The sequence below is a fragment of the Zalophus californianus genome, chromosome 11 (assembly GCF_009762305.2).
Source record: "Zalophus californianus isolate mZalCal1 chromosome 11, mZalCal1.pri.v2, whole genome shotgun sequence".
NCBI classification, from domain to species: domain Eukaryota; kingdom Metazoa; phylum Chordata; class Mammalia; order Carnivora; family Otariidae; genus Zalophus; species Zalophus californianus.
This window is the reverse complement of record NC_045605.1, coordinates 78,447,019-78,461,716: the sequence shown is the minus strand read 5'-3', so window position 1 is coordinate 78,461,716 and position 14,698 is coordinate 78,447,019. Positions and strand designations below refer to the sequence as shown.

Sequence of the window (14,698 nt, the reverse complement as noted above, 5' to 3'; positions counted from 1 at the left end):
TACATTATACTCATGTAAGTCCCATTTGATCATGCCAGTAATTAAGAGAAACACACTGATTATTGTCACATATTAGAGGTATAGAGCATAGGAAAAATAATTTACAAATGAAACTGTTCAAATTTGATTAATATTAAGCCATCTTATAAAAATTTCAGAAAATATCAGCTCAATTCTCTTTTTATTACTTCCAAAGGTGCCTCAAAACATGTGCTAAGGTGAAACGATGATTAACTTTCCATAGGGTTGATGGAGGGAAGTTGGAGCACAGGGAGGGTGTGGGGAAGTGAAGCTTAATTAAAACTAAATTAGCAGCTCTCCTTTTATAATCATTGGAGATGGTTAGGGTTTTGGGGAACAGTGGGGAAATTATAAGGAATAGAACTCCGAAACTAGCAATATTAGAGCTGAGGAGTCAGAGGAACTTTGGACCTTGATTTTTTTCTTCTATCCTGGTCACTTCATCTGAAACCTCTAAGGACCATCTATAAAATAAATTCTCTTTTTTCTTGGATAGCCTGAAGTCTAAAAAAAAAAAAAATACTGATAAATGACGCTGAATTACTGCACAAGCATAACTGTTACATGGTTATATCATAATAATACTTATACTATTTATGATAGTCTGCCATTTCTCCGAACCACTAAATTTCTTGGAATACATCATTGTGATCAAAGGTGTGCCATTATATATCAGAATTTAAGTTCATCTATTGATTACAGATTTCCTTCTTTCCTTCCTTCCTTCCTTCCTTCCTTCCTTCCTTCCTTCCTTCCTTCCTTCCTTCCTTCCTTCCTTCCCTTCTTCCCTTCTTCCCTCCTTTCCTTTCTTAAATTAACAATATCTCCTAAGATAGCCTGCCAGGATACAGTGCTCCAAATATAGTAACTGTGGCTTGGCAGATCCATTCTATAAAACCAACTGTTTTATATGCTTTGTGCATTTGCAAAATGGATCTAGCCAGCAGAAATGAATATATTCAGTGCAGACAACCTAACTGGATCATTTAACCCATTAATTTGAGTCTGTAAGTCTGATGCTATACCAATCCTATCAATCAGACAGTTATTCACGTATCAATTCCTGTTGCTTGTGAGCTACATTCAGATTATTCAGGAGTGCACTTATCTGATTAGTGTATTCTTACACAGAGACCCAACTTCAGCAATGATCACAGCTGTTGACTTGTTTTAATAATACATTTGTTTTCAAAATATACAAATCTGGGTTTATTGGTTCTACATGGCTGTTTTACTTTCATCAAATCCCCATTTTAAAATGTGTATTATCTGCTCACATATTTCTGTTTTGCAACCCTCTTGTCATCCCACATTCCACTACCCAATTTCACACACAAAAAAATCTTGCCAAGCATTTCAAAGAACTCAATTCCTAACTTGGAATAATTCCAGCAGACAACCATAGGGATGTGTCTATAGAATGCCAAAAAAGATCTTATCAATTGTGTCAGAAATTTAGTCATTCATCCACGTATTTTGTCTACATCATACCAAACATGTTTAATGAATTCTGTTAACTGACTAAAAATCAGACAGAAGTGCCTTGACATTATTTAGACATGGTTCCAAACAATAAAAAGAATGGCAATAAACACCCTTAAATAGTATATTCAGACTGACACAGATTCCAACCTTAAAGGAACTCCCATTGGGCAACATGGAACAGAATCTTTATGATATGGTTGAAATTTGGATTCTAAAAATGCCAAGGATCCACAAAATTTTTATCATCCTCCAGTTGATTTCAAAACTAGATCATAGAAGTACTAGGTACCCAATGAACCAGAAGAATTAAATGTTGTTCACTGCATTTGAGTTCAAAACTGGCCAATTTATGCTGGGCAATTTACTGATGACAATGACTATTTATGACTGTGGATATCCATTTTAATTAGGTTATTGCTTAAGGATCATAATTGGCCTGGAATCTTTTGGAAAATTTGTAGACTACTTTATATAAAGTTACAGAAAATTGTGAAAAAGTTGCATGCTTTAAAAACTTAGTATTTCCACCAAGCCTGTGGTTGAAAAAGAGTATGAAGACAATCATAAGTGGATGTTTTTAACACAGTTTCTTGATATTTACAGTATTTTTTCTTCTCTAGTTGCCCTCCCTTCAAAGTTGGTCAATTGTTTTTCCGGGTTTTTTTTCACCTCACATTCAGTACAAGGAGGCATTTGCAGTTTCTGTCAAACAATACAGAAAAGACAATTAGAATAGTTAAAATAAATACATGTTTAAGGTAAAAATTAAAATCTTAACAACAGTAATATAAATTTTTATATCTCAACAAATATAGAAAATTAATGCTAGACCAAAATAAAATAAATGTAAATGTGTTAATACTTCTCTTTCATGGAAGTACATAAAATATTATTTATAAGTGGCAGATATTTCAAAAACTATTTTGAGAAGACTTTAGCTAAACCATCCAACTCTGATTAATCTAACCCACAAGTTAGGAAATGTTGTGTTAAGTGAAATGATCCCTAAGAATTGCTATGATAGAATATTTTTGGTCAAATATAGAACAGTACAGAAGGAAGTTCAGAATTAAGTTCGTGAATTGTGTTTGTTGTTTGTTTTTGTTGGGGATATGTACTTCTTTCTATCTCCTCTGTTTCCCCAAATCCTCTTTTTTAATTTTTTCTGTTCCATAAGGAATAGATGTATGTTTTTTGTTATCCGTTTATTTTTGTTTTGTTTCTTGGTTGTGTGTGTGTGTGTGTGTGTGTGTGTGTGTGTGTGTGTGTGTGGTGGGTGGGAGGGATGTACCTCCCTCACCCTTGTTCTTCTGAGGACCTCAGATGATCAGAACAAAAACTTAGTGGCTGGCACAGTGGTCATGGAAAGTGCAGAGGCACTAGGGGAAGGAAGTATCTTGTATCAGTCAATACAACATCGCTGCTTCAGCTAGAGAAAAATCACTGGACCCAAAGGATTCAAGTTCTTTCTGACAAAATCAAAACAAACAAACAAATAAAATACCTTTGGGGCAGTCACTGGCTCTTTAGTGGCATTGATTAGGGGAATGTTTTTGTGCTTTGTTGAGCAGGTCCTGCCATCTTGTAAAACCTGCAAATGAAAATAGATCAATGTAGTTAAATTAAATGAAGGAGGGGATAGAAAAGTTCCCTTGAATTCTTCCCACTGAGAAACTTTCTTCACTTTGATGCAAGCTGAAAGGGCAAGCTAGGGACAAAATAAACTCATCACATTCTGAGTGGGAGCCGAAGGAGAGATCAAGCACTCACAGGTGGTTTGGGGATCTTAGTGGTGCTTATGAAAATCAGCTACTACAACAAAATTCCATTCCAATGGAAAGTTCTTTCTTTGCAAAAGCAGTTAAACTGAAGTAAAGAATTATAAAACTATTCTATCTGTGATGCATCTGGACTCTAAGACTTAAATATGTCAGTGGTCCCTACAGCGGCAGGAACATCAATATCGCAAGCCCCGAAGCAATTTGAACAGTATAATCATCAATCTGTCTAGCAAAAACTCATCAGTACCTTAAAAAAGATTACATTTTGGAAAATAAGATCTTATATTTTACTAACCAGGAATTCTCATCTTCATTAGCCTCAACAGTTTTGAAGAACTGCTGGCAGTGTATTACAATTGGGCTTCATTTCCCTTTTAACCAAGGTTAAAATATTGACCTTCCCTTCCTTCCTTTTCTCCCATGCTCTCTCCTTCTCTCTCCCTCCTTTTCTTCCTTCCTTCCTTCCTTGTCTGCTTCTCTTCTCCCTTTCCATACTGTCTATCATTCTACCTCCCTCCCTTTATTCCTTCCTCATTTTTTAAAAAAATTTTATTCATGTATTTGAGAGAGAGAGAGCAACGAGAGTGAGAGAGAGAGCACAAGTGGGGTGAGGGGCAGGGGGAGAAGCAGGCTTTCTGCTGAGCAGGGAGCCCAATGTGGGGCTCGATCCCAGGACTCTTGGATCATGACCCGAGCCGAAGGCAGATCAGATGCCTAACTGACTGAGCTACCCAGGCATCCCTTCTTCCTCTTTATTTTAAAAACATTTTCAAAGTAACTACAAAAACTGTTTATTGTAAGGATATGCTTCTTTTTTTTTGGGGGGGGAGTGATTTCTTCTAATCCTTTCCATGTCTACAACAGAGCCTAGGAGTCAAAGAGTCCATGGCCATTGGGTAGCTCTGAACTTGAACAAGTCCATTTGTTTCCTTGGGATCTTACAGCAGGGAGGAGACCCAAGTTGCCTTCAAATCCCAACATCCTATAAATTCTACAAGTAGATGACAACTAGAAAGGTTCTATAGGAGACTTAACCTAGTCCAATTCAGATTTTAGAGCAAAGTTATTTTTATATGCTTCCTATTCTCACACTGTATTGCTCTTAATTGAATACACACTATGCTCCTTTACCATCCCATGCCTATATGCTTGCCAGCCACCTCACCTTCACAAAAGTCTCTCTTCATTGTGACATCCTGACAACCAGCTACTCATTCCTTCCCTAGGATGCCATTTCCACCACTAGATGCACTCAGTCATACTTTTCTGCTCTAAAGGTACAATGCATATAAAAACTGTATCACTTAACAATGTTTTTGTATGTGTAAGCATGCCTAGCTCCTCAATATATTGTCAGTTCCTTGAAGTTAGAGGTAACATTTGTCAGCTGTACATCCCAGCTTGATGCCAACAGATAACATGGGGCCAATATGAAATCTCTGAAAAAATAATAATGAAAATATTATTGGCTATGAAATTCATTGGCTATGAAAATATTTTAGCCCTTCAGAATTTTAATAAATGCCTGATTTTTTTCATATGATCAGATTTAGGTTTATTTGATTGAGACTCCAAAATGGTTACACAGAGCCCCTTTTTCTATATAAGCCTATGTTATAAGAGCAAAGTAAGATAACAACTATAATAATAGAAATCTCAAAATCTTGACTACCTTATTCCAAAGAATTTTAGACAGAGGCACAGAGGAATCTTGTACACTAAAAAATGTGTTTATTTTTATGTTCTATGGGTTTGAATTAGATCTGGAATCTAAAATTTCTCTAGAATATTATAATTATTCTACTTTCATTGTGGTAATACAACTGGCTTGTGTTTTTATCATGCTTGCATTCAGCCTTTGAAAAATTAATAATTGTATGAAATCAAGCTCAAAAAACCATGATCAATGCAGAAAGTATCCTGCAAAGTATAAGATTTCCCAAAATATATTTTAGGATAATGGCATTTGTAGGTCATACATGTTTTGGGGAAAAGTTTATTTGAACATTAAACAGTTGTATTTAAAGTAGTTCTTCTCAAAGCCTTTAGCATGTGATTTCTTAAAGTTGTGGTCTTAAATGTCTTGTCCACATAATTGCATAAGGTGATTGTTAAAACATAACACTCCTAGGTGGTAATTCAGTCCTAGACTATGGGGCTTGCATTTTTAATCAGCACTCCAACAATTCAAATGCATAGTCCAATTTGAAATCCACTTCTTCATAATGCACAAATACATTACAAATCTCTTAGAAGGACATATAACAATTTCCCAATTCTATTTGACCTCAAAACCCTGTCTTGTGTGGTGCTTCACTTGAGGTCATTCTCATGAGGAAGATACTACCGGATTTGCAGTGGAGTTTTTTCTTTCATTACTGAGAGCACAGCCGACTATTTCAGACAAGCCTTTATCATCTGAACAATGAAAACTTATTAAACTTTAACATTAAATAAAATTTTATGTGGCTGAAAGATAGCTTAAACCTTTTTTGATACTTTGATCTTATAATGAACACTACCTTTAAATTTATTTCTTTCTGTGCCTCACAGGTACTGTAGAAATTTCATGAGAGGACGTTCATAAAATTCTTAGTGTTTCAGGGGCGCCTGGGTGGCTCAGTTGGTTAAGTGACTGCCTTCGGCTCAGGTCATGATCCTGGAGTCCCGGGATCGAGTCCCGCATCGGGCTCCCTGCTCAGCGGGGAGTCTTCTTCTCCCTCTGACCCTCTTCCCTCTTGTGCTCTCTATCTCTCATTCTCTCTCTCTCTCTCAAATAAATAAATAAAATCTTTAAAAAAAATTCTTAGTGTTTCTCAGAGAGGCAACAGATATAAGAACAACATAATTATCACTTGCAGGTATCATGCCTTAATAAGCATCTTATCAACTTTGCAGCTATTGATAAAGTGGGCATTGCTTGGTGAAAACATAAAGGGAAGTTTCTTCATGGAACCCTCTCACTTGGCTGCCAACATCACCCAGATTGCCAAAAATTCCAGACAAATGTACTTAAGGAAGACAGAAAAAAAAGACACATTAGGTAATTTTGCCTAATGGTTAAAATGCTTGGAGTAAAATAGACTTTGGTTTGAGTTTTAGCTCTGATGTCTATTCATTGGTGATCTTGATAAAATAATTTGATAAGTTACTTATTTCTGGGCCTCAGTTCATTGGCTGTAAAATGGAGCTAATTCACAGAATTATTTTGAGGACAAAATGAGAAAATATACAAAAATATTCAGTCTAAATACTAACAAAATAAACATTCTCCCCTTTCTCCCTCTTCTACCTTCATACTAGTATTAGCATCGTTAATGATTATACACCAACAATTATGGTGAGTTGCCACTGACATTACGCATGACATATGGGACAGAATCAACAGTCACATAATTCCCATGCACACAAGTGGAAGAGGGAAGGGGGAGAGAAAAGAAAATGGAGACATGAGTGCTGATTTGAAGGGAAGCAAAATCACTTAGGACTAATACTTCTCTTCTGACACTATAGATAAAATATTGACAATTAATAATCATCAATTAATAATTAATAAAATCAAAAATAATTAATAATTATTAAATTATTGTTATTAAAATAATAATACAATTAACACAATGTTCTTTGTTGGGAGGAAAAAAGATGAGAGGGGCACCTGGGTGACTCAGTTAAGTGTCTGACTCTTGGTTTCAACTCAGGTCATGATCTCAGGAGTGGTGAGTCAGAACCCTGCATTTGGGCTCCACGATCGAGGAGGAGGGGGGAGTCTGCTTGAAAGATTCTGGGCTCCATGCTTGGGGTGGGGCGGGGAGTCTGCTTGAAAGATTCTCTCCCTCTTGCCCCTCCCAACACTTGCACGTGGGCGTGAGCAACACACACACTCTCTCTTTCTAATAAATAAATAAATAAATCCTTTTAAAGAAAAGATGAGAAAATAGAAGTTTCAAGGTTATGCAAAATGATGTGATATATTTAAAGATTTATCCAATAAAACACAGGCTTGAGGACGCTACTGGCCAACTCCTTAATTTTACTCTTGTGAAACCACGAGCAGGACCTAGTTAAAACTTGCCAGACTCCTAACCTGTGGAAAATGAGAGATAACTGGTGTCTCTTAAAGCCATTCACTCCATGATAGTTTGTAACTGAAAACTAATACAGATATTATGGCAGAAGACCTATATGTCATATCATGTGAACCTGAGTATCTTATTATTGTGTTGCTTTACCTTTGTTTTGGTAATTTAACCATAGTTAATGTATTGGTTCCACACTTTGTGAAGGTAGATGGTAGTTAAATTATAAATAAAAACTCTTTCGGGGGTGATAATTTAAAAATAATTGTGTGAACACCATATACAGATGCCTTTTTAAAATGTAATAACAACAGATAATCTTTTTCCCAATTCTTTCTCCCAATGTCTTTGTTGCTATTAATACTGCTGGCTCTTTCATGGTCTTAAAATTCTCTGTTTAATAGCCCTTCTCTCTTGACATTTTATGATCTAATCTCTTTGTCCCCTTCATCTCAAGCCCTCATATTCACACATGAGGAGAACAACAGCTATATAATGTTCTCAAGGCCACAAAGGTATTGTTGCTGCAAATAAAACCCATGTCCACCTTGCAGTGAATTTGGGATCTTTCCAAGATTCCATACTCCTTTTTCTCACATTCTTATTTAACTTTATAATGTCTTATACTTAATTGTCATGTTACATTTTACAGTTTTAGCTAAGGACACAATTTTTAACAACAAAATAGTTCCTCCTGTACTTTTGAAACATTTAACAAAGATAACTTAGTAAATAATAGGCACACATCGGGGCTTGATGAATCAATGAGATGTATTAACCCAGAAAAGAAGAAAATATGACTCTTGGATAGTTAGGGTGACTAGGGATTTCTTCATGAAGGAAGCAACAGGAATTCATCCCTGAGTAATGGGTAGAGTTGTTTGTGGCAGAGTCAGCAGGAGGAAGGAGAAGTTACAGTATTATGGTGGGAGAACACATCAAAGGTAACAGTGTTGAGGCCAGCTGAGACAGTTACTACTGAAAGATAACTAGAATAGAGACAGTTCATGGAAGAACTTGTAGGCCAAGCAGTGATATGTACACTCAATTTTGCAATTATGAAGAGACAGGTATACTAAATATCCTGCAATGATATGCTTACTTGTCTAAGGAAGTTTACAAGTTAATGCTTTCTCTATGTTGGAATCTAAAGAGATTCATTAGTAAATCTTAAAAAAAAAAAGAAAAAAAGAAAAAAAGAAAAGAAAAAGGGACGCTTGGGTGTCTCAGTCGGTTAAGCATCCACCTTCGGCTCGGTCATGATTTCAAGGTCCTGGAACGAGTCCCACATCCGGCTCCGCGGGGAGCCTGCTTTTCCCTCTGCCTGCCACTCCTCCTGCTTGTGTGCACGCTCTCTCTCTCTCTCAGACAAATGAGTAAATAAATAAATCTTAAAAAAAAAAAAGAGAGAGAGAGATTCATTAGTAGGGCTCTGAAGTGATCAGTCCACATAACACTTGCTTAAAAACGCCATCCTTCGCTCAGGTCACGATCTCATGGGTCATGAGACTGAGTCCCCCGCGGGCGTTCTTCTCTGCACTCAATGGGGAGTTTGCAGTGAAGATTCTAGCCTTCTGCCCCTCCCCCCACTCATGCACGTGCGCTCTCTCTCTCAAATAAATAAATCTTTAAAAAACAACCAACCAATGGGCGCCTGGGTGGCTCAGTCGGTTAAGCGTCTGCCTTCGGCTCAGGTCATGATCCCAGGGTCCCGGGATTGAGTCCCACATCGGGCTCCCCGCTCCGCGGTAAGCCTGCTTCTCCCTCTCCCACTCCCCCTGCTTGTGTTCCTGCTCTCGCTGTCTCTCTCTCTGTCAAATAAATAAAATCTTTAAAAAATAAAATAAAATAAAAAACAACCAACCAAAACAAAGCAAAACAAAACAAAACCCTCCATGCCTCAGCAGAACCTTCTTCCTTCCGCAAAAGTTCCAGAATCTATGCCATTTTTATAAGCACTTGTCTTTCATTTGCACTATTCTGGAGACCCCCAGGACTCATCAGGGCAGCTCCCTTTTCCTTCTCTCACCAGGCTGACAGAAAGCTGAAACTTGGCTACATTTTTCAGAAGTTAGTTTTAAATACTCAAATATCTGGAGTTGGAGTTTGAAAACTTATTTCACAAGTCCCTTACTAAATTAAATTACACAACTGAAAGAACAATAACAAAAAAATTCCTTATTCAAATGATTTGCATTCTGTGTCTGAAACTTCCACGCTACATGTCATCAAAACATGTTTAACTATTTCTCATCACAACTCAACTCAAGAGATAGTAAATCTTGAGACTTTTCCCTTCATAGGCATTGGTCGGAATCTAAGAAAAGCAACAAGAAGAACAACAATACAATATAGTTTAATTGCTACATATAGATTCAGGAAAGGTCCTTGCTTGAGGAGTCTGTTATCTTGGCTTGCAAAATTGGGAAACTTGCAGATGAGAGCAGCTGACAGTCTTTCCACGGGTAAGTCTGTAAACCGTTTTTTATTAAAATAATTCAGTATGTTAGACTCTAATCCCCTCTGTCTTTCAGAGATCATGGGGTTTATCCCTTTATTTCCTTCCTGGATTATTGAACTAAACTATCCAGTTCTCTCTAACCTTGTTTTCTCCAATCCATCTGCCACTCAGCCTCTACAAATGTCTTCCTAATATATATTCCATCGTGCCAACTTAACTGCACAAAAAAATCAATCAAATCAAAACAAATTAGAAAAATACCCCCATACACAAATTTGTGATTTCCCATTGCCTATAAAGTACAGAAGACTGGGGAGATTGATGGGATGAGAGATTTGGAGACTGTTTTCTTAAACAAGTGAGATGTGATATAGAAGCATGGCCTTCACACTCACCTTGATGAACTACAGCAAAGCCTCAGAAGACAAATGACTGGGCATTAAGAGAATGAGTCTCTGCTGTCACCTACTCAGGCTCATAGATTTTCTTTTTACTACTGTTGCTAAATACACACACATATATACAGAACGTTTTGTCACACTAACTTTTTTTTTTTGCCTCGTTCCCCAATAGTACCTAGAATAATTATTGACTTTCATTCTTTTTTTTTTTATTGTGTTGCTTTTATTTAATGAAAAAAACTAATTTCAAGTCTCCAGTAAGCTAAGCTGAATACAAAGTCTTAGTGAAGGAAGCCTGGTGGTCTTATTTATAAAAACATGGCTACTGTCCTTTGGCCTTAAAACTTCAGGAAAGGCACTTCAAACGGCTTCGTGTTTGCATGTTTCAGTGCCAGAGCGTAGGAATAGACCCTGGCGTCCACGGTCAGATGTTCTTCAGCTACCAGAGCATCAAGTCTCTTCAGCAGGTCATTTTTTGGTAAGGAAATTACTTCGACATATTCTCCATCACCTGGCTTCGGCTTAGACCTCATGTTTTCAGCATCATCCCCATTAATAGTCACCGTCACGATGTGTGTGGTACAGTTTGTCAGACCTGGATCCATACATACAGCTGGAGAACACTCTGCAACATCACCTTTGTAGCCAGTTTCTTCCTCAAGCTCCCGAAGAGCCGCGCTTCTGGGCTCTCATTATCATCGATGAGACCTGCAGGGAATTCTAGGCAGTAGCCTCCCATCGGTGGCCGGAACTGCCTCACCAGAACGATGCACTCGTAATGAAGAGTCCGCTGCAGCACTGGGATGACCGCCACGCCATCAGCCGACTGTCCTTTCCTGGTTGTACGTTTCAGTTTCCCAACTTCTTATTTTCCCCGTAGGATCCATGTACGTTGTTTTTTCAAGCTTGACCCATTTTCCTTCTGAAATTAACTCCTCTGAAATAATAGACTGGTATTTTGAGAAGGATCCGCTGGTTCTTGGTTTTCCATTTTCAAACTACTTAGTCTTTATAGTCCTCAGGCAGGAAGTTCAGGCTACTCCAAGGTGTGGGGTGAAGGGGAGGGTACTCCTTTGGGGAGGGGGACGAGAGAAGAAAGCATGAATCCGAGGCAGCAATCTCAGAAGACCGGGTGCTACTGCCTTGACTTTCATTCTTTTAATTCTTTCTGGTACAACCTGGAACGGAACTGTCAATCTTGGAAAGAAGTGAAAAGTGATATTTTATACAAGAGATGTTATGACTAAACAGAATAAGGTAGCGGTTTAACCCATAGGCTAAGAAGTCTGTCTTAACCAATGTTCAAATCTTTAAATCTACGGCTTACTAGCTTCGTGGTCTTTGATAAGTGATTCATTTTTTCTCAATCTAAACATCCATATTTGTAAAATGTAGAACAATATTATTTTATAAATGATTGTAAGGATTGTGTAAGAGAATAATTTAAAGCACTTAGCTCAGGGCCTCTTACTACTAAGATCTCAATGTATTGTAGTAGCAATGATGATAATGAAGATAATAGCGAATTTGTAAGCTACCTAGAACAAAGTACCTGATACATATGAGACACTCAATAAATCATACCTATTGTTATATCATAGCAGACTCCCTGATACTGTTTGCATCAAATAATTATTTACATAATGATATATGTGCTCACACAGTTTGGAAGGAAAAGTAGTTCTACATGAACTTTTTCAGAGGCATTTGTATTAATACAATGCCATTCTCAGGTCATTGAAGAAAAACGATATGACCTAATTACACGAAAAAATTATGTCATCATTACAATCGTAAGCTATTTTTTTCTGTCAAACAAGGAAACAAACAAAAATTATACATTTACTGTTGGCTCCAGCATGATGAAATTGGCCTTCCCTCTCACTCTCTCTCTCTCTCTATTTCTTTTTTACAATGCCGGTGTGGAAATAAATTAATACAGATGTTCTGGGAAATATTTTAATAAGATAGGTACGATGGTTTTTAAATATGTTCATGATCCAGTATATTTCACTTGGGATAGTGTCTCTCTAAAGAAAACGATCCCCATTAAAAAAAAAAAAGAAAATCTTTTCACTCAGAAGTATTAATTTGGGATAATTAATTTGTATATTTAATATTGTAAATATTAATTTGTTTAACAGTAAAAAAAGAAAACAAAATAACGGTTGAATGTACGTAAGCTGGTTAATTAAATAATGATGAAATATTTTGTAAGTCATTAAGACATCTGTGAGATATTTATTAATATGAAAAACACCTAAGCTAAAAACATATAATACAAAATTATACAGTTCAAATCACAGTGATGCATAAGAAACGCCACGTAAAACAGACAGAAATAATCTCGATACTGACAAAACAATAAAGTTGGGGAGAACAAAAGAGAGAGTCTTTTTTTTTTAAAGATTTATTTATTTGAGAGAGCGAGAATGAGAGAGAGAGAGAGAGCACATGAGAGAGGGGAGGATTAGAGGGAGAAGCAGGCTCCTCGCTGAGCAGGGAGCCCGATGCGAGACTCGATCCCGGGACTCCAGGATCATGACCTGAGCCGAAGGCAGTCGCTTAACCAACTGAGCCACCCAGGCACCCAAGAGAGAGTTTTGTTGTGCTTTAACATTTTTGTTGATTTCAAATAACACATAACACATGTCTGTCTGTCTGTCTGCCTTTCCAGCTCTGAAACTATTCATGTCTTTCTCTACCCATTCTTCCATGCCCTCTCCCACTTCTGCCTTCTCTCCTTCCCTCCGTCTTCTCTCCCTCCTTCCCCCCACCTCTCTTTCTTCTTCTTCTTCTTTCTTGGGGGGCATGGCTGTTCTATCACTTTTTAATGAGCTACAACCATCTATAGAAGAACTGTTTATATACGGTTTCCCTATAGGAGAGTATACATTTTCATTTAAAAATGTGATTTTAAGTTGGAACAGTGCCCAGACACTTTAAGCTCTTCCTTATCAATTTGAATCTCAAATTTTCTTGAACAAAAGGGAAAAGTTCAGATGTCATTTTCCCTCATGCATGTACGATTAAAAAATGCAATTTTACCTGTGGAAGAATGGATAGAGATGTAACTAGCTTTGGTGAATAATTAATTGATTAATTTTGCAAAGTAACTGCTTTCTGTTTTAAGACACAAAAAAATTTAAATAGTAATCTTGAGAATTTAATAAAATTGTGCAATCAAAGGCTAGCACAGGCCTTCAAAATATTCCATCTCAGGTAAAATTTAACCTGATTAGTAATATACATACATCCAGAAACTCAAGTGATAAAATACGAAGACTGATGAGGAAAACATGCACAAGTTCAGCTGCTTCAATATTCAGCTCACTGACTCAATTATACAGGAGACCTAGGGCCTAGGTCTGTAAATTATGGAATGGGATAAGCCATGAATAAATCTTTATTGAAGTGATTATACTTATCTCTCACATACACACCAACATCACCAGAATAACCAGTTTGTTTCTGTGCTTTTGAGCAACAAACAGCTAGCTATCTGACAAAATGTTATATTAGGGCCAAAGAGCAGGCAAAGTAAAAATAAAACCGTGTAGTAGAGACAAGCCCAGCTAACTATCTTGGTACATGGAAAACACACAATCACAACATGGTGGGAAGACTATAGTGCTGGGGCATCCTAGTAATTATCAGGAATTTTTTTTTTTTAAAGAGAGAGCGTGAATGGGAGGTGGGGCAGAGGGAGAGAGAGTATCCTAAGCAGACTCCATGCTGAGCATGGAGCCTGACACAGAGCTCGATCCCACGACCCTGAGATTACAACCTGAGCTGAAATTGTGTTGGAGGCCCAACTGACTGAGCCACTCAGGCGTCCCTAGGACCTTCATTTTAATGTGGAAATACCAGGCTTTGGAGCCATGTGCAAATGAATTTGAGTCCCAACTCCATCTCCCACATCTGTGATAATGGGGTAAGTTAATGAACATTGAGTTTCCTGGACTTTAGTATTTTATAAAAGAATAAAGTTAAACACCAATAATAAACATGAGGATTGTCAGCTTCCAATTTTGACACTGGAACAAATAAAGCAACAAACAAACGCACTCAACTATATTACAACAGTGTTTCAGAAAAGAAAGATAATTTTAATACTAATATATATATATAAAGGATCCAGAGTCAAAGGAAATTATTCTTGAGAGGCAGAAGGAGACAGAGAGATAGAGATTGATTGATTCATGGAAAATCCGCTAATATTTTGTTATTTGACTCTTTATTTAATGTTCATTTTCTACATCTTTGAACTGTTGAAAACTTCATCAGTGGCTAGCACTTGCCAGTGGAATGACATTTGGAAAATACCAACTTAACCTCGCTTTTTCCTCATTTGTAAATGTGGATAACAATGCTGACAGTCAGAAGTAACATCAGTGTGAAATGAAATAAAACAGGTAACTCGGCTAGGTGAGTGGAGTGAAGAGTTGGGCCATCCCAGGTTAGAATTCCTTC

General features: G+C 37.2%; 1 protein-coding gene and 1 pseudogene across 5 annotated transcripts in view; both read right to left on the bottom strand.

The window, feature by feature from the left end:
- Window positions 1-1,890: 1,890 nt before the first annotated feature.
- LUZP2 (leucine zipper protein 2) overlaps window positions 1,891-14,698 on the bottom strand; it is a 474,590-nt gene continuing 461,782 nt past the window's right edge. For all 5 annotated transcript variants that reach the window (XM_027580791.2, XM_027580792.2, XM_027580793.2 and 2 more), the window contains 2 exons: window positions 3,011-3,097; window positions 1,891-2,208 (listed from right to left, as the gene is read on the bottom strand). In XM_027580791.2, the coding sequence (XP_027436592.2) occupies window positions 2,104-2,208; window positions 3,011-3,097 (192 nt within the window). In that variant the 3' untranslated portion in view covers window positions 1,891-2,103. The remainder of the gene's footprint in view (window positions 2,209-3,010; window positions 3,098-14,698) is intronic.
- LOC113915081 lies at window positions 10,482-11,216 on the bottom strand (annotated as a pseudogene).